The sequence below is a fragment of the Podarcis tiliguerta genome (assembly GCF_965153285.1).
Source record: "Podarcis tiliguerta genome assembly, chromosome: 12".
In the NCBI taxonomy this organism is placed as follows: Eukaryota; Metazoa; Chordata; class Lepidosauria; order Squamata; family Lacertidae; genus Podarcis; species Podarcis tiliguerta.
The window spans coordinates 38,605,722-38,631,221 of NC_139545.1; the positions used below are offsets into that span (position 1 = coordinate 38,605,722).

The window sequence follows — 25,500 nt, forward strand, 5'->3', positions numbered from 1 at the left end:
ACAACAACAGGAAACTGCTGGCGGATGAGGAATCATCCAGAGGTTTGAGTTACTAACATCTGCAGGGAGATGACACACAACCCTATCTCACATTTCCATCTGCTTATTTCAAGGTAGCAGTGGAAATCTTGCACAAGTGTCTGGAGGCAGTTCAGTACAAATGAAGGTGAACAAACTAAAATGAAATCCAGACAACATGGAGGTGAAAAGACCACCTAATCTGGATGAAGAGTTTCAACAGGTTATTATTGCAGGGTCAGATTTGGCTCTTTTCGGAATAGCAGTCCTTGAGGTACTGTGATCCTGTGCTAAGACTTTATAAATGAAAACCTCTTTATTAACACATGCCATCCACTTTAAATGATCCAAAGCTTGCATAGAGAGCTTCGGAAGGGCATAAGAGCTAGGGAGGTCGTCTTCTAGGGAACTATTTCTTACTATAGTCTTATTTGCACATAACACTAATTAAACCATGACAGGTCTCTGGCTCATGTGCTTTCCCCTCTCCCCTCTTCCTCTGTGGAGCTTTGGACTAACTATAGCGTTACCATACGTCCGGGAAATTCCAGAAATTCCTCTTTTGGGGGGGGGAGGCCAACATGCCCATCCGGGGGGATTTTTAAATTTAAAAGAAAATGTCTGAGGTTTTTCGGGAGTGAGGAAAGAGGCTTGGGCCATCCTTTCTTTCTTTTTTCTCTTCAAGATATGGCAACCCTAACTAACTATAGCTTGCTTGTTGTGATGTCTGAACTCAGACAAACTTCGGTTAGTGCCAACTACAGCTTACTGAAGCAAGGCAACTTCAAATTATAACTGTAAAAAAAAAAAAAGCTAAGATTAACCACAGGTTATAGTTAAAACACAACACTGAACTGTGGTTAGTTAAAAATAGAAGTTTTCGGTCTTTCTTGGTCACACAGGAGAAGAGGAAGTGGGGTCTGGAGGATTATGAGCTTGAGGTTTGCTGCAGCTTGTCTTTGATTTAAATCATGATTTAGCTTTACATGCGAATACAGCATGAATTCATGGAATGATGGAGTATTCTTCCCCAGAGCAATCAGTGAATTGGCAGAAATGCCACACCTTTAACATATGAATTGGACTCTCAACCCAGAACACCTATTATCTGCCAAAGGTACAATTCTCTTCCAGCACAGTCTGCAATATATATTTTAAAGGAATAGGAATGTAGCATAGATGTTCCTCTGCAATCTAGGAAAACCAAGTAACCTAACTGAGAAATGAGAATCCATTCATTTAATAATGGGCACAACCATAATGTGTCTAGCAAAGGGGAAATCCTTTCCTTCCAATTCATATTCTTTAAAGTCAATAAAAGAGTGGTGGCAGTGACATAGAAGAATGCATTCAACAAACAGTTTCCCCTTTCTTCATTTTGTTGCAACAGTTTATTTCGGCAAAATATAAGACACAGTTTTTCTACTGTTTTCAGAATGACTTTAGTCTTGGTAAGACACATAAAAGCTGAGCAGTCATCTTTAAAAGTAAAGTAATTTCCATTGGTTTTGAGAATCCCCGCAAGAATACCTATGTTACTCAAAGAGGCCAGACTGGTGCCACTGTATATTGGAAATGGCCCTTAGGGTCATGTTTTCAGCACTTTCTTTTAAAACCACAAATGCTATGATGTGCCTTTAATTTGTTGAAATGAAACCTTAAATCAAAACAATATCACTTTCAGCAAGGTGATGTGAAAGCATCTATCAGTTTTGCAGGCAACAAGTGTTCTTCAACAAACCTGAATGGTTTTTAACTTTTTAAAACAGTTTAAAATGTATCATTTCTTTCCTGTCTATTAAATATTTTTGTACATGTCCACCTTGCTCTCTATTTCACCACCATGTCTTAAAATATACCCAGAGGTCTTCCACATTCTTTTCTACAGTGGGCTGTAGCACACCTTGAGCCCTCGTTTAGAAGAGGCATCTAACAAAGTTACTAAACAAAATGTAATAGTTCTATAAATAAATAAATCACCCCCTTTATTACAGATAAAATATAGATTCACTTTGAGGATTGATTTACACTTCGGGTAGCAAGCCTAAGTGTAGAGCTATTAAAGCGTATAAAGGGAAATGCATGTTACCAGATGTACACAAGACACACAATAAGAGCCTCAACTAAATCATATTAACATCCATTTTCACTAGCATTTAATAAAGAGGAGGGATTGCTTCTGAGTAATGGATGCCTTAACAAGGAAAAGAACTACTGCGGTTTTTCCTGGCAGCTGTCTAACTGTATGGCTGGGCCCTGTACAGGCCATTTACTTGCAGTTTGATAATTAAGGAGAAGCATTATTAGCCCCTCTCCTCCCTTTTAAATGCTGAATTTGGGTTTACTGTAAATGTTTCATGTGTTCTGTTAAAACAGACTTTCTACCAGATTTTATGCTTCAAATGCTATCCTATGAAAAAAGTCCACTTAAAATGTCCCAACATCTATCCTACATTTGGATAAGAGTCCTCTTGCATTATGAGGTGACCTTTATTTCCTTAGTTGTTGTATTGCTTTTGTTTTTAATTTCAAAGTACCGTATTTTTCCATGTATAAAACTAGGGGTTTTTTAAAATCAAAAAATTAGGTTTAAAATCAGGGCTCGTCTTATACACAGGTAGTGCTGAGGGGCGTTTTCTTAATTTGGAGTCCCCAAAAATGGGGGGTGTCTTATACATGAAAAAATATGGTATATCTGAACCTGTTGTAAGATGCCTTGAGTCTTGTTTTAGAAAAAGGTTATATAAGAAATTTAATTCACAAGCCAAACATTTCTGCAGTAAAACCTGGTGTTTGCTGCCTATAACTTGGTCCAGTTCTAGCTCTTTGGGTCAACATTTAAAGCATTCAAATTTAAAGCATATGATGCCTCCTCCTAACTTAAGAGCCAAAGTAATCTCATTTCTCTCCCCCTCCCCATTGCACTTGTTCTCTGTGGTTGAAACCCGTTAACACAGTATACTGAGGTTCTGCTTCAGTGAAAAGGCCACAATAATTTTAATTCGAATTAACAAGAAATAGAGCTAGCACAGTGAACTACTTTAACCCAAAATGAATTCACACTGCTGCAAAGGCAAGGAAGAGTGGCTGCAATTAGCTCTCTCCTTGCTAGGAACATGCGATGAAGGAAGAGGTCGCTATATACCGTATTTTTCGCTCTATAGGACACACTTTTCCCCCTCCAAAAATTGAGGGGAAATGTGTGTGCGTCCTATGGAGCGAATGCAGGCTCCTTGGCTTCAGCGATAGCAACGCTAAGCCTCCGAAGCGCAGAGGGAGCACTCCCTCCATGCTCCAAAGGCTTCGCGTTGCTTTCGCTGAAGCCTGGAGAGCGAGAGGCGTCGGTGCGCACCGACCCATCTCGCTCTCCAGGCTTCAGGGATAGCCACGCACAGCCCCTCCAGCAGGGAGAGGCTGCACGTGGCTATAGCTTCTTTAGCCCCGCGCAGCCTCTCCTGACAGGGAGAGGTTGTGTGGGGCTAAAGAGGAAGCCAAAACAGCTTGTGACATAGCCGCGCGCAACCCCTCTGACAGAGAGAGGTTGCGCGCAGCCTGTACGCTGCTCTTTGGGGCTGGGGGGGGGGGTAAGATTTTTTTTCTTGATTTCCCCCCCTAAAAACTAGGTGCACCCTATGGTCCGATGCGCCCTATGGAGCGAAAAATACGGTACCTCTGCTTGTATGAACTCCTGAAAAATTGAAGCCAATCAGAGAGAGGTGGGTTTGAATGCACACATTCTCCATTAAGAGAATGATAATTGGCCCTTACTTGTAACAAAGTCCCAGTGAAAGCAATGGGACTTGTATCTAACTTCCAAGTGGATGCTTACCTGACAGAAAACAAAACAAAATCAAAATTTTGTTTTTTACAGAGTAAAGAGGGACCTGAATGGATTCCTTCAGTCCAACTTTTAGAATGAGTTTCAATTTCTTGCTTAAATAACAGCTCATTCATTACTGGCCTTTGTGTACCCATTTTTGCTGAAGATTATCATCACAGGTATTTCCACCTTCAACTCAGATCAGAGCGTGGCTTTAGATATTATTCATTGCCATGTACTGCATTTCAGTAGTTCAGAGCGTGGCTTTAGATTTTATTCACTGCCATGTACTGCATTTCAGTGGTTCGTGGTATATGTTCCTTCAAGCATTCAAAGGGTAGGAAGGCTCCCCATCCCCACATTTTCATTTCATATACAATTGTACCTTGGTTGTCGAACACCTTGGTACACGTATGTTTTGTCTCCTGAATGCCGCAAACCTAGAAGTGAGTGTTCCAGTTTGCAAACATTCTTTGGAACCCAAACATCCGATGCTGCTTCCATGGCTTCCAATCGAGTGCAGGAAGCTCCTGCAGCCAATTGGAAGCCGCGCCTTGGTTTTTGAATGTTTTCGGAAACTGAATGGACTTCCAGAACAGATTCTGTTTGAGAACCAATGTACGACTGTATGCTTGTTCTTTACCCTGTGTGTTTCTAGAACTAATGAAACAATAAATTAAGAAAAGAAGAAATGGACATTACAGCTATAGTAGTAGCATTATTCAGCAATTCAGCTTACTCAAGAGCCTGCTTAAAGAGCCAAAAGTTTTCTGGGGTGCTTATGGCCATCTTACTTTAGTTTCTATTTCAGAAGTATAACTTACCAGCTGAAGGATGTCTTCATCTTTTGGCATCACACTAAGTTCTAGCATGCTGTCACTGTGATAGAGGAGGAAACATATTGGTATATTAATAAAAAATAAAATAATGTACTAACCAATTTATAGGAATTTTAATTGCCGGCTAACATATAGATTTGCATTGATTATCTCAGTAGTCACTCTTTCTCAACAACCAGCACTGAATACTTTCCTCTTTACTTCCGTGGATTGTTATATTCTCCTTCAAATCACACCTCAAATTCACGACTGCTTCCCTTTAATAAAATTAAAATTTTCTATGCAGAAAAAAACACATCGGTTGCCACTTGTAATGTGCAGCACAAGTGTTTTCAGAATCAAAAGCACACAGATCAAGTAGCTGATATGCACAGAGCCTGTCTTATTCATGTACTCACTATGAGAAAATACACTTGTACCCTTAACAATATGGACACTTTTATCCTACATGGAGATTGATTATCCATGTAGATTATTTTTTACATATGGTGCAAGGAGCTAACATTGGTCCTCCAGATGTTGCTGGTATGGCTGCAAGGAGGAAACTGGGAACTTTTGCTTCCAATTTTGGTTAACCACAGTTTAGTGTGCCATCTGAATCCAAAATATGGTTAATGTCAACTAAGGTTCCAGTTAAACAAGCTATTTTCATAATCCATGGTTTGAAGTTGGCATGTTTTGTAATCCATAATTTGTCCAGATTCAGATATTGTGATAAACTGTAGTTAACAGAAAATGGAAGCAAAAACTTCCAAACTGTTCTTCATCAGTGGTTGTGGGGAAGCGTGCAAGCCCAAGGCTTGCTGCAGCTTGTTCTCGTCTCACTGGTTGAGTGTGATGCTCAGACATAGCCCCTGTGTATGTCAGGTACAGATATTTATCAGCAAAACATTCTCAGAAACAAATACAGTATTAGATCCAATTTCCCATCACCACCAAAAAGCTGCTAATAAAATAACTTTTCCTAAATAATTGTTAAACATTCGAAACTGCTCATGGAATAATACCAGCAAATGTCAAGCCTTTATGGAAATGTTATAAGCCATTTTCTTAAGAAGCTTTATCTTCCTGCAGTATGGTCATATGAAATGTCACCCACAGAATGGATATGAAAGATTGAACATAATATGAGGTGTAGTCCTATGAATTAATTGCTATGTAGAGCACTGATCAAACCCATAACTTTTACTTTTACATCTGCTGCTCAGTCAAAATTGGCTAGGTGTCAAAAGTATAAAAAGCTTCACAATGACATTATCCACAGCACATCCCTACACTTTCAATGGGCTGTATCCAATTGGTGTCCCTCTGCTGATGGAAGGTGTTTGATCCCAGGAAGCTCTGGTCAGTAGAACACGGATTGCGGTGAACTTCTGAGAGTCTCCCTCTTCCATGCAGTTTCTGTGCCACCTCCCACAATGTGCCACTCAAAGTTTTGGGGGTGCAGGAGCTACAAGGAGATGGAAAATCATCAGAGATCACTTCAGTCCTTGTGCAGCTGATGGAAGGGCCCTGCTGGATGTGTCAAGGGCTGGCCAATCCTACACTGCAGAATGAGTTGAACTGGATTTACTCATTCTATCATTCTGATTATCTTGGTAAAAACAGACAAACCGCGCACCAATCACCTTTCTCAAAACAAACTACATGGAATTTAAAATTATGCAGATTACAGACACCCATACTTACGTGTTTTGAATTAAAGCAATTACTTGAGAATATGTCTTCCCTATAACACTTTCCCCATTCACTTTTATAATTCTGTCACCTGCAGAAAAAAAATACACAGAAAAAAAGGAGATATATCCAGGCCACTGTTTTCTTCATTAACGGAAGCTGAGAACCCGTTCAAGTATTACAGAGAAAAACAAAGCAGAAATATTTCAGATGTGTGACTTACAAATAATCCCCAAGAATGAAATCCACAAGTTTAATTAGGAACTTCATGCATTCATAAGCCCTACTTCACATGTTATAAGAAGAGCAGGGAAAGCACGAACAAATTACACTCTTTCCATCTTTTTCTAACAATATGTGAACCATTTATGACTTTTTAACCCTACAGTTGGAGCCAAACTTATCTTTGGAAGGGACTGAGAATCAGCAGCAGTTCCCACTGGAGGAGTGATTCTTACTGATTTCCTATTCCCCTTGCAGACCACAGTGTCACCTCCCACACTGGTCCCTGGAGCATCTTTACAGGGGACTGCAGAGAGGATCAGCAAAAATCACATCATTCTACTGCCTTCAGCAGAGCATCCCACGGATGGAGTCCCACCCACAGGTAATCAGGTCTGGATCCAGCACATAACATCTTCCTTCCATAATGACAACCGAATCCCAAACCTTTCAGTAAGTGCTGAATGGGTTGAAACTCCCAGCTAATTTAAAAATTTGGTCTCCTTACATAAACACACACTCTGACAACTTCCTTGGAAGTTGGAACACTCGTGACATCACACCAGCCCAGCCAATCAGATATGTATAGGTAAGGTAACGGTTACCTGTGCATAATCCTGCTTCAAAAGCAGGCCCTCCTTCTTTAACCTGCTTAACAAATATGGTGTCCATCGGCTCCAATCTGTTTCGTGGCTTCCCTAAAAGAAAATTACAAATGCAGTCATTACTAGAGATTGGAAAGATTAATTATACCTCATTCTTCTTTATATTAAATAATAGGATTCAAATAATTTTAATTCATCTGACAATTAGAGAATTAGCATCTGCTCTGTTTAAAGCAAGGGAACATGACATGTTTTACAGATACATGGAAAATATTAAAGCCATCTTTGTAAAAACCATTCATAGAGCTAGGGCTTTTTTTTTCTAGCCAGAACTCAGGAGGGTGCCACTGCCATTATAAGAGAGGGAGGGAGGTGAGTTTGGGCACCTCTTTTTCTAGAAAAATAGCTGTAGCACAAGAAACTTTGTTTTTCACAACTGTATTGTGTGTACTATCTTTCATCGCCATTCATACCTCATCTATTCTAATAGGATCTCGTGACTATACATAGCCAAATCATAATTACAAACATAATAGCCAATATTCCGAAAACTGCCAAAACTTTGCAGACTCAAGAGCCAATGGAATCAAGAGCCAATTACATTATGATGTTTATATGTAATATTTTTGGCAAAACTAATTTGAAGAGGTTCAAACTCTTTGCACATTAAAGCCCACAGGGCCAATGTGGAAAAGTGTCCATAAGACTGTAAGAAGAGTCCTGTTGAATCAGGCCAAAGGTCCATCTGTTCCTGTTGCTACAGTGGCCACCCAAAGAATGTTTTGAAAAATACGTTGAATTTGGCATAGCTCACTGTCGCCATCTAATGCCACATTTGCGTATTGCACTTTACAACACATTTAAAATGTTTTCTTTGCAACTGTATAGCTGGGTCCTATGTCTCAAACTTACTATGCTGCCTTTCCGCCCAACTCCTCATCTACAACATGGAGATGATGCTACTGGCCTGTCTTTCAGTGCTGTTGTAAATTTTCCTGACACATGAGAAATGCTTTGAACACTATGAAAGTGCTATAGAAATGGTAAGTATTATTTAATATTACTGAAGTACACCAGGCTGAGTTTATTCATTCATATTTTCTATGAAAAGGTTAACATTTTCTGATGGAACCTGCTGAACAGCAAGATGAATTCCAAAATTATATAAAATCCTGCTGTTTATCTTCCTTGCACTTAAAAAAACCACACCAACCAAAACCGCTAAGAAAGAACAATGCACAATAGAACAGAATGGAATAGCAAGGTAGATCTTTTGAGATGTTCTATGGGAGAAATACGAGTAAATAAAAAGCCACAGTATCCATGTAGTCTGGGGAAGCTGACCCAAGTGAACATGATTTAAGAAAGTAAGAGTCCAGCTAGATCAGACTATCCTGCTCTCTACAACAGTCCACCAGTTGCTTCTGGGAAGCATAGAAACAGAATGAAGGCATTCAGTGGCAAATGGTCTCTGAGCCTGATATCATGGCTAATCATCATTGTGACTGAGCTATCCTCAGGAATTTGTCTAGTCACTTCAAAAGCCACCTGAGCTAGTCAACACCCATCATAACATGGGCAGTCAATCAAATAACTCAATTATGTCCTGCATGAAGCGCTTTCTCCTAGCAGTCCTAACTACGTCAATCAGTTTCATAAGATGACTCCAAATTAAAGAATTACGAGCTGGGTTATAAAGCTTATCCACTTTCTCCACACCCTGTTCTAAGTAGTGATGTACCAGTGGGAAACTATGAAGATCATCTCAGGTGGTGAAGTACGCAACTAGCAAAGATAAGAGTTTAACAACTGCTTGTTAGAAGGGGTTTTCTGTTGTTGTGAACGTCAATGTTTCGTTTCTGGATGTTGTTTTTGAGCACAGGATATGAAGAGCAGAACAAGGAAGAACAATGTAACTAGAGGAATTAACTCAAGAGAAGGATCTGGAGAAGTTTAAATATCGGTAATTCAGACTTGTTTATTTACAACCAAGCTTATGCAAGATACGTATGCATCTACAAAGGTTTGAAATAATGACCTCTTTTCCTGAAGAGCCATGCAATAACACTCAGTTAATAAGACCGTGTTGGCTTAACATTCTGAAAATTTCCTTTTTCAGTGGACTTCATTAAAAAAAAGAAAAAAGATCCACTTTCATTCATAAAGCAAACACATAATTCAAGCAATGGGTAGGGTCCTCCACTACACTGGAGGTCAGTAGGGTGGTTATGGAGAAGGCAAGCAAGCACCATGGCACACGCAGCTTTGCAACAGATGGTATGGCCAGGGGGCTCCGGAGGAATAGCTGAGGAGATGCCACCACTGTCCCCCGTGTCTGCTGCCTGAGACAAGAAGCTTCACTTTGCACAGGTAGCGCCAGCACTGAAAGGAAGTCAACTGAGACAGCAGAAATCTCTCTGATTAGTTACCATTACTGAAAGAGAGAAGCATCAACAAGAATAACTTTTCTGCCAAATGTTTGATGAAGGAGTATCTGCTCTACTGGGTCTACTGACTTCCAGCAATTGTTATGTCCTTCAATCTAGAAAGCCGGGGGCCAGTATTTCACAAAGCTTACATCTAACAGCTTAACTGTTATTTATGGAAAAAGAAACAGGGAGAGAAAACAGGAGCGCATCCCTGGTCCCAGTCCTTGAATGACACTGATTTGGTACTTTATTCAACAGATCTCCCTCCCTCCCTCTGTGTGTTTGTCTTTGTGTGTGTTTGTGTGCTTGCGTGTGTAATTATAGCTATGAAGTAATAGGGTGGAAAGCATGCAGAAAATGAAAATGATTCCAAACTGTTTAGAAAGACCTCAACATGAAAGACTTTTACTGCAAAGGAAGGGAGGCAGTGATGACATTTCTGAAACTCCACATTATGATATTTGTTTTCAACTAATTGCACACCACCCTGGAATCTATTTTGATGCAGGGTGGTTTAGACATTCCATAAAGAAATAAACGAACGTTTGCAGGGTATGGTATATAAACAAGTCAAAACCCCCCACGTGCATCAAGTTAAGAGTTATAGCAAACTGGGTCAGTCCCAGATTTGGGGGCACTGGAAAACATGTTTTCGGTTGGACCTCTTCCTTGACGTTACTGTTGCCTGTTTGCTTGTCTTCCCCTCTCTGGAGAAAAAGCCACATAGCTACCCAGAGGACAGGTACCACAGCTGCTAGGTCATATTGTGCCATACACTAATTTGTTGCAAATGCAGAACCATCAAGAGGGCTAGAAGAGTGGAAACCGATGTGCCTTCTCACTTTGCTCTTGTCATCGCTTGCAGGTGAATAAGCAGCAATAGCAAGATGGAAGTGGTCGCTTGGGGGTTCCTGGAAGATCCACAGTGGGCCCCTCAGGTGTGTGTGCCTTCCAATGGGTTCAACCATTCCTAACATTGGGACTCTTTCCCCAGTAGTATCTTCATAGATATCCCCAAATCTGTCAGGTGAGAAGGTTCCGTATGTGATGCCAGGAGCAACCTCTTTCTTAAATATGTCTATATTGTACTTTTATAGTGTTAATTTTTGAAATGGTAATGCATATCAGTGATATGATGTCTGTCTGTCTGTCTGTCTCTTTCTCTCTTTTCCCCTTCAAGTATTTCTGAGCAGAATATGCCAGAGGGGAGCAGCTTCTGCCTTTCATATGACATGATACTAGCCCAAGCTCTTCCCGTCTGGTATATCTGAAATAAATAGGCATTCAGCCTATGGTTTTACTGGAAATATACACTGTTACACCAGCTAAAGATTAGTAAGTGGACATAAAAGAAACTTAATCCTAGTCTGGACAGAATAAAAAAAATAGCATGTACAAGCCTTTCATACAAACTCTAGGGCATCTACAATATGGTATACCCAGGTGCTTCATTGTGCGGGGGGGGGGGGATTGCAATTAGACAGTTAATTTAATGGTTTGCTCTTCAAGAAAATGGAGCAGCCCCAATGTATTCTGTAAAAAAAACACAGATTGACTAGAGCAGCAGCAAAGATGAGACTTAGCAGTTCACATGGCATGAGTAGTGTTCACCAATAGAGGGGAAAAGAGGAAATTGAAATGATGGTAGTTGCTATGGATACCGCTACACAAAAATCAGAAGGCAAATTGGAAGGAACAAGAGTATCAGAACACTGAGCGATAAGTGCCAAAAATATCTTGCGGGGATTATCTACAGTTAGCACACTACTAGGTAAGATGAATCTCTTCTACTTAAGTGGAAAAACTATGTATTTCTTAGGTTCTCAAAATGATTAAGCCATAGTAACTTGTACACGAATCATTTATCTGTTAAGACTAGAGCAAAAGTATAACTCAGTTCATCATAAATATATGAAATGTATCCATCTCTGAGGATTTGAGTAGAAGTTTATTTTAACACATTATTATTAGCCTCCATTATGATTAAAATGTGTGATCCAATGGATCTGCCTTCTTAAATTTTAGACAAAAACCCCCACAATTGATTCACTCCTTAATGTAATAAAAGAGGATGCTTCATCTAACCTATGCAACTTAATACCTAGCTACAAAGTTTACAACAATCTCAGGAAAGCATTTTTAAAAGAATGTACTAAAAATTAACGGATAATAATTTGAAATGGAATGAAACCATTATCATATACCTTGTACAATTTTGTGATATGTTAAATCTTTGAGGAAGGCATTTTTCTTTTTTTTAAAAAAAAAATATACATAAATATTTGCTTCCCCATTGACTTAAATGTCATTCAGGGTAAGCGCAGCCCTCAGTTATTCCAGGCACAGCTTGAATTCAGGAGAGCTGCATTTGTACATTACTGCAACAACTAAAATGAAATAGATCATCAAAGCCTCTAGCTGTGTTTCCTTACCACATGTGTGCTTTCCCACCAGTCATATTAAATTGTTACTATAGTTGTTCTGACATACATACATTTAAGAAAAGAAAAGAAAAACTGACCCGCCTTAAGCAGCGACTGCTTCTTTGCAGACAGGCAGGAAATTAAATATCAGAACTAATGCCTTCAAAATACTGATTCCACATTATTAAATTTCTTTCAATAAAACAACTGCCAAGACAGTGACATCAGGACCATCAGATAAAATCTTCCAACTGACGTTAACTGCGAGAGGTTTCAGATCAACACAGCAGTGAAATTATTACAGGAAAGCAGGTAAAGATTAAAATTATTACAGGAAAGCAATGCTATGTGGACAAAGCCAGTTTTACAAAATGGCGGCACTAGAGCCAAGGATCTCTTTGTTCAGCATTGTGCCCTTTAGCCACAGAGCAGAAGGGGCCAACTTAATAATCTCTTTTACCTCTGATTCAGGAAAGGTGAGGGAATGTCTAGAATTGATAACTGAATGGATGAGGACCAATAAAAAGAGGAACCCAACACAAACAAGTCTGTATTGGGTACAGTGCTTTTAAGCCGGGATAGCTCAGCTGGTTAGAGAGTGGTGCTGATGACCACGCCAGGGTTGCAGGTTCAATCCTCGTATGGGAAAACTGCATATTTCTGCACTGCAAAGGGTTGGACTAGATGCTCCCCGTGGTCCCTTCCAATTCTGTGATTCTAATAAAAACAACTAGTCCGTGAATGGTTTGCTGGTGGCATGAATTATTCAGGTAAAGAAAAGGATTGCAAAGAGTTTCGAAAGGGTATCTCCAGATGGGGGAAATTGGCAGCAAAATGGCTGACGCAGTCCCCCCCCCCCCTGTAAAAATTATGCATGGAGAAAGTGAACAGAACAGAGGATCCCTGTTCAACCTTAAGTAGCAGCTGAAGTCGAGACGCAACGGGGAGAGCCCCCCCTCCCCCAACTTCGGTTCCCACAAATCAGCACCCCTCCTGCTTCTACCTCCTCCTCCTCTATTCCTGGATCTGGAGCTGCAAACCCAAGCTTGATCCTGATAATGCTGCAGGGCTCATGGCACAGTGGCTGTAGGCTACTTCCTCAATCAATGAGCAGCACGCCTCTAAAATACCAGTCACTGGGGAGCAACAGCAGGTAAGGGCTGTTGTGCTTGTAAGTCCTGCTTATGGACTTTCCCTAAGTCTGTCATGGGCCGTTGTGGGAAACACAATACTGGACTAGATCAGCTCTTGGACTGACACATGTTATGCTCATGTTAAGGCTGGTGGCGGACATGCACACACTCGGGAGCCAACTGGTACATCTCCAGAGAAGCTGAATTTTCCACGCCAACAGCTTCATCAATTTAAACATTAAATTGAAGAGTATGCAGTCATACCATTTTCACTGTATATTCCTATCCCACCCAATACCCAGGAAAGTCCTACACATGGGAGGTGGAGGAGGGGTAAAGAGAGAAGGTTACTTACGCAATCTCTGTATCTCCCTAGTAAAGGTAAAAGGACCCCTGACCGTTAGGTCCAGTCACGGATGACTCTGGGGTTGCGGCGCTCATTTCGCTTTACTGGCTGAGGGAGCCAGCGTACAGCTTCTGCATGACTAAGCCACTTCTGGAGAAGCAAAGCAGCGCACAGAAACACCGTTTACCTTCCTGCCGGAGGGGTACCTATTTATCTACTTTCACTTTGACATGCTTTCAAACTGCTAGGTTGGCAGGAGCAGGGACCGAGCAATGGGAGCTCACCCCGTCGGAGGGATTCGAACCACCGACCTTCTGATCAGCAAGCCCTAGGCTCTGTGGTTTAGACCACAGCGCCACTGGTGTCCCTAGTACATTAGGGTAATTATCTGCACCCGAGTGGCTGGCTGCAATGTGTCAAAGCATTGTAAGAGCCAAACTGTGTGCTTACAATAAGCAGCTCTCTTTCTTTCAGAAGCAGAGACTGTAGTAGGGTCTCTGATCTGAATCCGATCGCATTTTCCCACTGAAAATCAGCTGTCAAATCTGCTCTTTATTATTTGTTCGTTTGTTCGTTCAGTTTACATCCTGCCCTTCCTCCCAAAGGAGCCCAGGACGGCCAGCACAGGAATAATTTTTTAAGCATTCTAAAACAGTTAAAACCCAATCTAAAAACAGTTAAAACATTGTTAAAACAACGTTCTCAGGATTGCTCGGAACAGTGTTCTTCAGCCATCAAATGCCTGCATAAACAGGAATGTTTCTAAATTTCTCTTAAGGTCAATAATAAGGAATACAGACAGACCTCACCACAGAGGGCATTCCACAAATGGGGAACTGCCACTGAAAAGGCCCTGTCATGGGTCAAAACCAACAACACAGCCCTCAGTGGGTGATTTGATGCAACAAACAGCACTTTGGAGACAAATAAGAGAGTACATTTTATGTGGGGAAAATTGTAACAGAGCTTCCTCTGGTTTTTGATTGTAAGCATGCACTTTTAAGTATGTGCTTCTCAAAACCTGTACTTTGACCTTTGGACAAATGAATAACTTGCCAAAATGGAAAGGAGAAAGTATATATTCAATACTTACTTGGATCAGCTGACTGTCTCCCATTGGAATAATGTAAGGATCAGATTTAAGGAACCCATTTAACTTACACAGAAGTCCCACAGATTTCAATGGGAGCGAAAAGTAGCTAGCTTGCTCCAGATCCAACCCAGCATAGCTCCAGTCATTGTCAAAAGCACTGTACAGCCTCAACTTTTATTAAATAATTTAATATTTCAGCTTAGATTTGCATTAAAGAGGTTGGCACTAGATGGCTCCTTTGCATATAATTTAAACAGAACCATAGCAGTAGTTTCACAGATAAGAAAGCTCTGCGATCCTATCCACTATTATTCACACTAACTCTATCCCACACCTATAATGTATGAGAGGCACTGCAGGAATAAATGCAAATTAGTTTGATATGTGAATTGCTTGCCTTCTTAGCTAAGCTATTCAAGAATGACACACACTGATCATTAGCACCCGGCTAGCTACTTCCGCAACACAAAATAGCTATTTATGGTGCTCAGAGAAAAGGCCTTTTCTACTTTCTGAGCTACGCCAATCTGTTCTTCCACCTTAAAAGGGTTTCTTGATATGTCCATGCTTCTATAATTGACAACTCCGAAACGAAGGATAGTATTTATTTTGTGTTAATATAGAAATAATAAATACAGGGGTACCTCCGGTTGCGCACGGGATCCTTTCCGGAGCTCCAGTGGGATCTCGAGGTGTGCGTATCCGGAGGTGCCCGCTTCTGAGAATGCGCACGGCACGGTTTAGTGCTTCTGCGCATGCGGCAAAACCCAGAAAAATACTTCCGGGTTTGCCGCGCACGTATCCCGAAGGATACGTAACCAGAGGTGAACGTAAGTAGAGGTACCCCACTATACTATCCTTCGTTTAGGAGTTGTCAATTGTCTTAATAAAGAAAGAGGTGATCTACATATACTGGATATAAGGTATTCTAGACGACAGCATTTATATACTGTGGTATCATAAAATTTAAAGACAGTGAACACTGGTAAAGCAAAACATCATTTAAAAATGAATAAGCTTTTTTTATTTTTTTAAGAATAAAGAGCTGTAAAGGGCAGACAGCACAAAAAAGTATTTAGGACATGGGTCACAACCCCAAAAGTTATCACTGTCGTGCATTCAGGGGAAACTGTGTATGTAGCTGGGCATTTTTCCCATTTCTCCCACAGCAGATCCTGCTGCTCTAAAGACATGCTACTCTTCGGTTTAAACTGTCCGGCACTGGAAATGGCTGCAACAGAAATATTAATCAAAGTATATGGCTGTCTCCTGGGAATTCATATTGCTTCTTTGGAAAAAGCTGTGGTTTTTTTTAAAAAATTGATTGGATTCAGCCTTAGTCATGCCTAGAATAGACCAGGGATGTTATTTCCCCTTTAAAAAAGCTCAACACCTCTGCTATACCCCAAAAAAACTCAACTACTCTGCTCTCCCCCCCAAAAAACCCCCCACCAATCCTCAATGACATTGGGTAGATCACTGCCAGTTTTTAGGTTTTTTTATACTGGGTGTAGATTGCAGTCTCTTGGGAGTTGGACGTGCCTGGACTAGACCATAAAAATCATGGCAAACTTTTATTCCAATGGGTCTACTGTAGGTGTGACTAAATCTGGATCCAACCCAATGTAATCAAACAAACACTACTTTTATTGACCTTCACTTAATTCCCTAAGTCTACACATCCCAAATCACAAGATTCTTTGGCCCATTCAATGTTCATCCACCTAGCTTCCATAAGAGTTCATGTCGTCTTTGTGGCTGGGCATGGATTTCCACTTTATACTTCTAATTATCGTATTCCTTTGTTCCGCTTTCTCATTTTAAAGGTAATTCCACCAATAGTTGAAATGTGACTCACCCTAACATTTATTTCCTCCACTCTCGTCTGGCTGAATTATTCTTAATCCCCTGAGTACCCAGGCTTCCTTCACATTCACCTGACCTGCCAATATTCCCATGCTCTTACGCACCTCACAGCCCACCAAGGTAATACCAGCATATGAAAGTTAAATATTCCCAACTCCTACAAACGTATGGACAAAGCTAAAATGCTGCTATTATTTTTTCCAAACTCCTAATATCCAGGGTCTTTATAGGACAATGGCATTTCCGCCAGGTAACAAGAGCACAGTAAGCATTTCACAAAGGTTCCCTCTCTATCTCCCACATCACCTCCTATTTTTCTTACCCCAGGCTATCCAATCCTGCCTAATGACGTTTCTAAAGGTTGTTATTTTATGGTTTTAAATACAAATCTCCACAACTCATAATTCTTGCAACCAGCCCGAGGCTAGCAATATGACAACATATTTTTTTCTCAGCACTGACTGTAATCCAACGCAAAGAACTCCCCTCGCTCTCCAAGGAATGCTGCCATAGTGCCAGGGAACCTAGGAAATTTAATTTCCCCTGAAGACCCATGTAGGAATCTCAGGCATTATTCAGAGAAAGGTTTTGCCAAATCCTACTTTCACACACCATTTTATGGTTGGCATATAAATAAATTAGCATTATCCAGGAAGATATTTGAAAGCAACCTCATTTACTTCTTTTCAACAGGAACGTAATTGTCCCCAAGATTATATGACCTTTGAGGAGAATCAGCTTGTTCATTCATGAAGCATCCCCCCCCCCTTTTAATTTATTTTTAAGTTTAAGGGGTTTGGGGGATGTTACATGCTAGGGTGTAGATGGACAGCCATACCTTGTCCGTGCTACAATTTTTGTACCTGCTGATAGGTAAAGAACCACTAAATTCAGTAGCAGATGTAGTTATATTTTACAATATGCTTGTTTACATATTCATATAATTCTGCCTTCCTGTGCAACTGGCATGGAAAAGCAAATCTACAAATTTCATATAAAATACATCACTAAATTAGTACACCCAATATTTAAGACACATTTGGTAAAATATTCATTAATTAAAGAACAGACTTGTTTCATTGGTTATACAGTTGTAACCTCAGCTCTCAAATGCCTTGGGAGTTGAACGTTCTGGCTCCCGAACGATCAGAAACCGGAAGTGAGTGTTCTGGTTTCCGAACTTTTTTTGGAAGCTGAACATCCGACGCAACTTCCGGTATTGTTTCCGGTGCACCTGCGCAATCGGAAACCAATTGGAAGCTGCGCCTTGGTTTCTGAACGTTTTGGAAGTTGAACCGACTTCCGGAACAGATTCTGTTCAACTTCCAAGGTACAACTGTATCAGGAATTATGGATTTTAGACTATTCGATTACAACGTACAAGAATCAAAGAGAAAACGTACCCGTTTTATTTCCATTCTCTTCATCCTGCAAAAGGAAATCATAAAAATTCAAAGGCCTTGTATTAAAGCAGAAGGAGCTCTTCAAAACATTTGCATCCAGGCTTTTCAAAACTATTTATTTCAGAACTGTTCTACAGCTGCTAAGGGAGCACCTAATTGCCCAAATTTTGAAAAATCAGACAAGCCTTCCAAATGAGTAGCCATCAAATTAATGTTTAATAATGAGACAACTAGCAGATAAAAGTAAGTTAAGAGAAAGCTATTCTAAATATGGCTTTTTATTGCAGTCCTTCATGCTGAAGTTCACTATTTGTAGAAATGTTAAGAAGGAGCAAAAGAAGCTGCTTCACAATCATTAGTCAGAACCTCATTAGTCAGAACCTTGGTCCATTTAGTTCCAAAGACTTTGCCAGCCTCATGTCGAGATACCAGAAATTAAACCTGTGACCTTTGGCATGTGAAGTTTACGCTCCACAACAGGTTTTCCTCCATTCACATTTTCTACTGTTGCATGAATCTGCTTGTCATTTGGGAGGTTTGGTATACTATTTTAAAGTATGTGAACTACTATTCAGCAAACCATAAACTACCAAAGCGACTCACAGAAGGCTCAAGCTGCCTCAGTAGCTAGGAGTGTCTTTTTCCAGCTCTGACTGGTTCACCAGTTGCAGCCCCTTTTGGACAGAGATGATCTGGCCTCCATAATCCATGCTTTGGTAACTTCCAGCTTGGATTACTACAATGCGCTCAATGTGGGGCTACCCTTGAAGATGACTCAGAAACATCAACTGGTCCAAAATGCAGGTTACAAGATTACTGGCTGAGGTTCCCATAATAAACACCCCCTGGTTGCCAGTTCATTTCTGAGCCTAATCTGAGGTGCTTATGCTCATGCTTAAAGCCCTAAAGGGTTTATGTCCCAAATGTCTAAAAGACCACCTCCTTACCTACAGACCCTCTTGGGTGTTAAGATCTGCAGAGCTCTTGGTAGTTTCACCACCCTCAAGAGGTTTGAGAGGAGATGTATTCTCTGTGGCAGTCCCTATGTTGTGGAATTCTGTTCCCACAGAGATGTGCCAGGCACATTCATTGTACAGCTTTTGTCATATTCTGAAGACACACCTTTTTACCTTGGTCTTACTTAACATAAATATTTTTAGGACCCATCATAACTGTAATTTGTTTTAATGCTGTATTTTTGCCTTAACCCAACCCCCTGAAACCTTCTGATGAAGCGGGGGTAGTAATAAATCTAACAGCACCACAAATTAGTCCAATGGAAAAGAAACTTAAAACTCTAGTTGGCAAGAGAATTCAACACTTCACAAAACAACAACCCAACTGCTCTAACCTATGCATGTTTACTCAGATACAAGACCCACAGCATTAAATAGAACTTAGGTTGCAACAAGCAAAAAAAAAAAGAAAAGGTTTAGTGTGACTCCACTGCTAAACTGAAATGGATGGCTAGATATCTATAAGGCTACTATTTTGCAGTACTGTACTGTAAAAAATATTTTTCATTACAGTTCACATGTATCACTATAACCAATTAGTTACTTGTTGAATATTCATTTCACTCACCTTAAACGTAAACTGAACAGCAGACTCTGGGGGGTAAACAATGAAATGCCTTAAGGTGAAGCCAAAACCCTGTGATGTTCTTTGCAAAACTACCGTTTTGGGACCAGGCCAGGAAAATGTTTCTTCATCCTCTGACAGGGATACAGCTTCACTTTGTTCTTTTCCATCTTTATTTTTGGACACCTAATAATAACAAAAAAGAATTGGAAGTTCAACCTCTGACTTTAAGTTACATGCTTTTTCCACCATGTTATTGGAAGTTATTTCATTTGCAAAGACTGGTTTCTGCAAAAGAAGCTTGCAAATTTTCACCTCTCTGGCCCAGTTTGCACAACACGTTAAAATCACATTTGCTGTTGTTTGAAAGTATGGTTCAATGCGAACTCATTGTGTGCTGGGACACAACGCCGAAGAGTTCTCTCTCTCTGGGTCCTGCTGCTGCTGCCCCACCATCAGAAACAAGCCAGAGTTTGGCTTGCTGTGGATGTCCTCTGAATAAACTACAAGCAGCAAGTCAAGAACAAACCTTTCAGAAAGAAACAAGCCACAAGCTTGGGTTCAGACATCAAAACAAGCAAGCCTTGTTTCCTGGAGGCATAGGAGCTAGATGGCAGTATAACCCATCCGATGGATCATCATCCTCCAGGGAGAAAGCTCTTTACACTACTTTTGGAATTTCTTGTCAAAAATTCGTATCACCAAACGTATATATATATTGCACAGAAGACCATTCTGTCTCCACACTTAAGATTCATATGTTCTGCTCTGCAATCAACTGTCATTTGAAGGGCAGCTGCTCCACCAGATTTTTATTTTTATTTTTACTTTTTACCTTGTAACCTCTCTGCCTTTTCCTCTCCTGCCAACTCCCTTCCCTTCAGGAATCTGGCAAAGATGCAATGAAAGGCCTATTCACCAAGTGATTCACAAACAACACATTCTGTCACTGGAAACGATACAAAAATACAAATAGAAAGCAGAACCCTAAATAAGAATACTATTTTTTTAAAAAAAAATAATTATGTAAAGCAGCAAAACAGAATTAAGGCGGAGGGGAAAGTAATTTCATCCGGATTTGTGAGATTAATCATTTGTTATTTATTGAAAATGACACTGAGCTCGTTGGTCTCTGTACTGAGTTTATTCCTGGGGAAATTTCCCACTTCTAATTTTGGCTCGCCACTGCAACTTCTTGTCAGAATTTATCATACATTTCAGTACTTCCATAAAAAAAATATATGAACAGGCCAAAGAGCAATCCTATAATATCAGCGCCAGTTTCAAGCTAATTTATTGTTTCCAACAGTGGCTAATCCAGTATCTTCAGGAAGTGCCCAAGCGGGCCATTTCTCTACTGTTTTCAGTAGCATATGGAATTCAGTGGCATAACAACATAGGAATTCCATCCTGCTATCACAATGGCTAACTAGATGCCTATGAGAAGCCCACCAGCAGAGCCTGAATACAACAGTGCTCTGATCTCCTCACATGAAATTCCCAGCTACTGGTATTCAGAGAACATAGTTATTGTGGCTAGTAACCATTGACTGCATTATCATCTGCATTGCCATCTTGATTGGTAAGCCATTACAGCTGGTGGGAGGGAATTAACATGGGGGTTCCATTGCAGTCATGGCTAATAACTGCCACAGCCTTCCTCAAAGCTATCTAATCCATATATATTTTTAGTAGTGTCAGAGTGATACTACTACAGCACCATTTAGTTAGTTATGCTAGGGACAGACAGAAGATAAGGCAGGTCTTTACTGATAGCGCTTAGTGATTAGAAGCAAGGAGCTACACTATTATTTGATAGCAGCCACAAAAGGGCTCCGAAATCCTGAATTAGTTTAAAAATGAAGAAATCTTGGAAGGGGGTGAAACAGGACCATGAGCCCAGCTCTGGTACTAAAAACAAATCTGAGGACTGAGCGTGAGTTCAGAGGCATTTTGTTCATTAATTCTAAAAGTACATTCCTTCCCCTACCCCTCCCTGGCTACTATTTGCACCTGCTTCCAAATGGTGGACCTCAGCAGCCCAGTATACAGTCGTACCTTGGAAGTCAAACGGAATCCATTCCGGAAGTCCGTTCAACTTCGAAAATGTTCAGAAACCAAAGCGCAGCTTTGTGAAGAACCAAAGCGCAGCTAGTGTGAAGAATTTTATTTCCTAATCCACATTCTATAAAATGCTGCCAGCCTAGAATATAGAAGGCAGCTATCGATCAGTGCTTTCCCCTTGATTTTGTATCTTCATTATAATCAGTAACAAACTTAGCATAATCATTAACAAAATGAACATCAACCAGCAATTTCCCAAACCACTGTCATGTCTTTTTTACATCAATACTAAGAACATACACCCATTAAAAGACCTCCTATGATATGCAAATTCAGAAGCAAGTACTGTGCACTATCAGGGATGTCCAACCAGTAGATCGTGATCTACCGGCAGATCCCTGGCTGATCCTGGTAGATCACGGGATCCTTACTGTGTACAAAAAGTTATGGGGGAAGCTAAAAGCTGTGCCGTCCTTCCCCCAAAAAGTTCAACAACTCTGGGCACTTCCCTCCTAAAAAAAGCTCAAGAACGCTGGGCAATCCACCCACCCCACACACGCTCCTCCTCCCTCCAATAGGTAGATCACTGCCAGTTTCTTTATACTGGGAGTAGATCGCAGTCTCGTGAGTTGGACATGCCTGATGCCTGCTTTAAGCCAACCCCCTAATAGGCTCAGGTTATCTCAAGAATCTGAGTGTATTCCATCAGCTCTTGCTCAAAACCCTTCATCAGCTTCTGAAACCTTCATGCTAACCCTTCTGAAAAGTTCACTTGACCTAGAAAGGCGGGATTCAAAATATACTATGAATGAATACAGTGTGTGCCATATGGAGCAAGTATTTATTTTGTCATGAATGAAGTTGATTAGAAGCCACTGCGTGCATCACCTGAACATCATATACTTCACACATTATACCACAACATGTCTTATTTCCCTGCACAAATATTACTGTATAGGAAAAGAGAGCTAGCTGTGTGTGAAGTAGCCCTCAGATGCTATATCAAACATGGCTGCAGTTTGATGAATGAAGTTTAGATGGCAAAATCTCACTATAAAATTTAGTTTTGGATTATCCAGGGTCAACCCCCAATGCACAATACAGCCAGAGTTCAGAAACTATTTATATCAGTAAGCAAAAAGGAAACAGCCCATTTAGAATAAAGGTTTCCACATGAACAACTTTGCTCAAGTGGCATGAATGATCACACTCACTTTACAATTAACCTGAGGCTGAATCTGAGAGCAGCTGAATGCAAAAATTCTGCAGACTGTGAACCCAATCCAACAACAACTGAAATCACCTGGAATTTTACCAAGTCCAAATGGGCACTCCCTTTAAAATAGCAGATTAGGGCTTGAATACCCTGAACACTCCGCAAATACAGTAAAACTGCAGTTCTCAAGCACTCATATTTCTAAACCCTAGTTATTCTGAAAATGTTCTACTTCTACTTCTATCAGGGTACAATTACTGGCTACGGACCAAAAGCACATAGGTTCCCCACACCTGACAATGAGAAGGCCCAACACCTGACCTCCTTTCCTTTGGAGAAGAGGGTATTTCAACCAATGTACCAGACAATTCTCAAACTGTTACTTTCAACACTGTACACACAGGTCCCGCTTACCAAACAAGTGCTTCCTGGAAATCATTCATTAGGCAAGTGTTTGCATAAAGAGTCTGCAATTTCCATTGATTCCTATGGGAACATTTCTAATCTGGGATTTTCCCAATCTATCTCCCCACTTTTTCAATGGTTTCTTCCAGGAATTGGTGCAGCCAAACAGCAAAAGAGAAGCAAAAGAAAAACTGATTTGTCCAATCTTGTTCCCTACTTACTTCCATGCATAGTTTCTTCCCCAAAATATCTGCTGCCATCAAGTAGAGCACAAACAAGCAAGGAATTAAGGCAGTGCACAAACTCCAGATATCTGGCTATCTGAATCTACAGAGTGTATAGCAATGTGTGGGCATAATTATTTACCTTTATATAAGTGAATTCATATAGCGTGTGGGTGGATAGCAGGACCCAAGTGTATTTTATAATTTGATACAGTATTGTTCTTAAATAAATCGGGGCAACCATTTCAAATTTGTTTTGTTGCAAAAGAACATTTCTTGCAGGTATTTCAACAGATGACCTTGTTCATTGTTTATTATTATTTCATATGCCACAAGATGAAAAGTAGTAGTGCTAAATTATATATAAACTGGGCTCAGTGCAAAACTACAGCTAGTAAGTCACAACCGAAGCTCTTGTATGATGTGTTTGTGTGTGTATATATACACACACACATACATTTTACACAGGCCCCTTTAAAATACACATAAGTAGGTTCCAATTGACATCTGCCTATGTGTATTTTGAAGGGATAGACACTGAAAAGAAAAACATTTAAAAACATTCTCATTTAAACACAGATCATATGAATTTGGCTTCCCAGTAATTTTACTTATTTTTATTTGCTACATTTGTAATAACACCATTCAGCCAGAAGGTTCCCCGTTAGATAAAATCACAGTTATGGAAACCTGAGTACAAGAAGTAAAATGAGAACTGGCCCTTTATTTTCATCAAAACCTGTGGGTTAATCAACATCGAAGTGTAAAATTCCAGTTTTGAAAGCTAAACAATTACATGGCTCGCATGGTTGATTTTACCAACTTCTTTTTAAAAGCCTCTGCAGCGACCCATTTAATTTACACCTCTTTTAATCTGAACACGATCAGCTAGAAGATATAGGATGCAGTACCTCTGATCATTAAAAGCTCAACTCCTGATGCTGAAATCTGATATCAAAATGTACATGCATTACGTGCAATGCATTCCCTTACAGAACTGAAAACTTTGGTTTTACAAATAGGTAATTTAACTGACTGGCAAAGCTTTAGACCAATTGTATTACATTTCTATGTGAACTGCTGCTACTTACAGAAGTGTCAACCTGACACTTAAGCTTATCATGCTGCCTCCCACGCAAGGACACAACATATAAAGGTTAAACAATTGCTCCATACCCATTGGGATTCGTCCCACACTGCCTGAGCGTGAACTGCCATCAGTGGTGCGGAAGAGACCAGCCGTAAGGACAACAGGATGGCCATTGCAAAGCAACAACAACCACCACCGAACAAACCAAAAAGAGTTTATCCTCTGGACAACATGCAAAGAGGAATCTTCACCCAGTCCTGTGATCAGAACAAGATCCGGTGCTATAGAACATCAGGTCAGCAGAGCTGTTTTCACAGCGGTTTATCTGCTCCATGCTCTCTTCCACCAGAACTTCTTGGGGAAAAGGAAAGTAGCCCAGTTCATACCATAATGCTATAAAATGCAACGGGGGAGGAGGGGCAGGAGGACGGGAGGGAAGGAGGGAGGAAGAGTACACACAAGAAGATTCTGATTTGTACAGACAAGAATGACTTGCTGGGAACAGAGTTTCTGCACGCTCTTGCTTGTGAACTGGAGAAGAACGATAACCATGTCAAAGCTATTCATGAATCAATGTGTCATTTCAGAAAGGTGCTCTCCCTTCAGAGTGAAGCTTCATTTGCCTTACTCCTGGGACAAGCAATGCAGCTGCACTATAAAACAACTCCGGAAAAAAAATATTTATTTTATAAAGCATGCCTCACATTAATTTTAAAACCAAAGGAATTCTCTGCCGCAGCTAATTTGTGTGTTACACAGAAGCAAGGGGGAACGCAAGCAACTCGTGCTTCTACTACTTATGCCCTCATAAGCGATTATTTTGCAATCTGCAATAACCTGATTCAGGAAATGGATTTGCTTGGATGTATTTTGAATTGAGTGGTTTTTTTCTTCTCTGGCTCAGAATGTTAAATGATATTCTAAACATGCAGAGTTGGCATTTGGCTGTCCAGGCACTCAAAGCAACTTACTCAGGTTAAATTCTAGGGGATTGTTGTGAGCATACTTTTTTTTTTAACATTGACACCCACTCAAAGTAATAGTAG

At 40.4% G+C, this 25,500-nt stretch overlaps 1 protein-coding gene and 1 long non-coding RNA gene across 9 annotated transcripts in view; one reads left to right on the forward strand and one right to left on the reverse strand.

Moving 5' to 3' along the window:
- The window catches only part of ARHGAP21 (Rho GTPase activating protein 21), a 105,250-nt gene that overhangs the window by 34,567 nt on the left and 45,183 nt on the right, over nt 1-25,500 (reverse strand). For 5 of the 8 annotated variants that reach the window (XM_083405988.1, XM_083405990.1, XM_083405989.1 and 2 more), the window contains 5 exons: nt 19,459-19,641; nt 17,875-17,899; nt 7,182-7,274; nt 6,367-6,445; nt 4,663-4,717 (listed from right to left, as the gene is read on the reverse strand). In XM_083405988.1, coding sequence (XP_083262114.1) covers nt 4,663-4,717; nt 6,367-6,445; nt 7,182-7,274; nt 17,875-17,899; nt 19,459-19,641 — 435 coding nt within the window. Of the gene's footprint in view, nt 1-4,662; nt 4,718-6,366; nt 6,446-7,181; nt 7,275-17,874; nt 17,900-19,434; nt 19,642-25,500 lie in introns of those variants that run through there. The other 3 variants (XM_083405992.1, XM_083405991.1, XM_083405995.1) reach the window with 1 other exon arrangement.
- Nucleotides 133-10,792, forward strand: LOC310661108. The gene is made up of 5 exons (XR_014503722.1): nt 133-241; nt 6,835-6,969; nt 8,070-8,224; nt 9,064-9,144; nt 10,476-10,792. It is a non-coding gene; the product is annotated as an uncharacterized lncRNA (long non-coding RNA).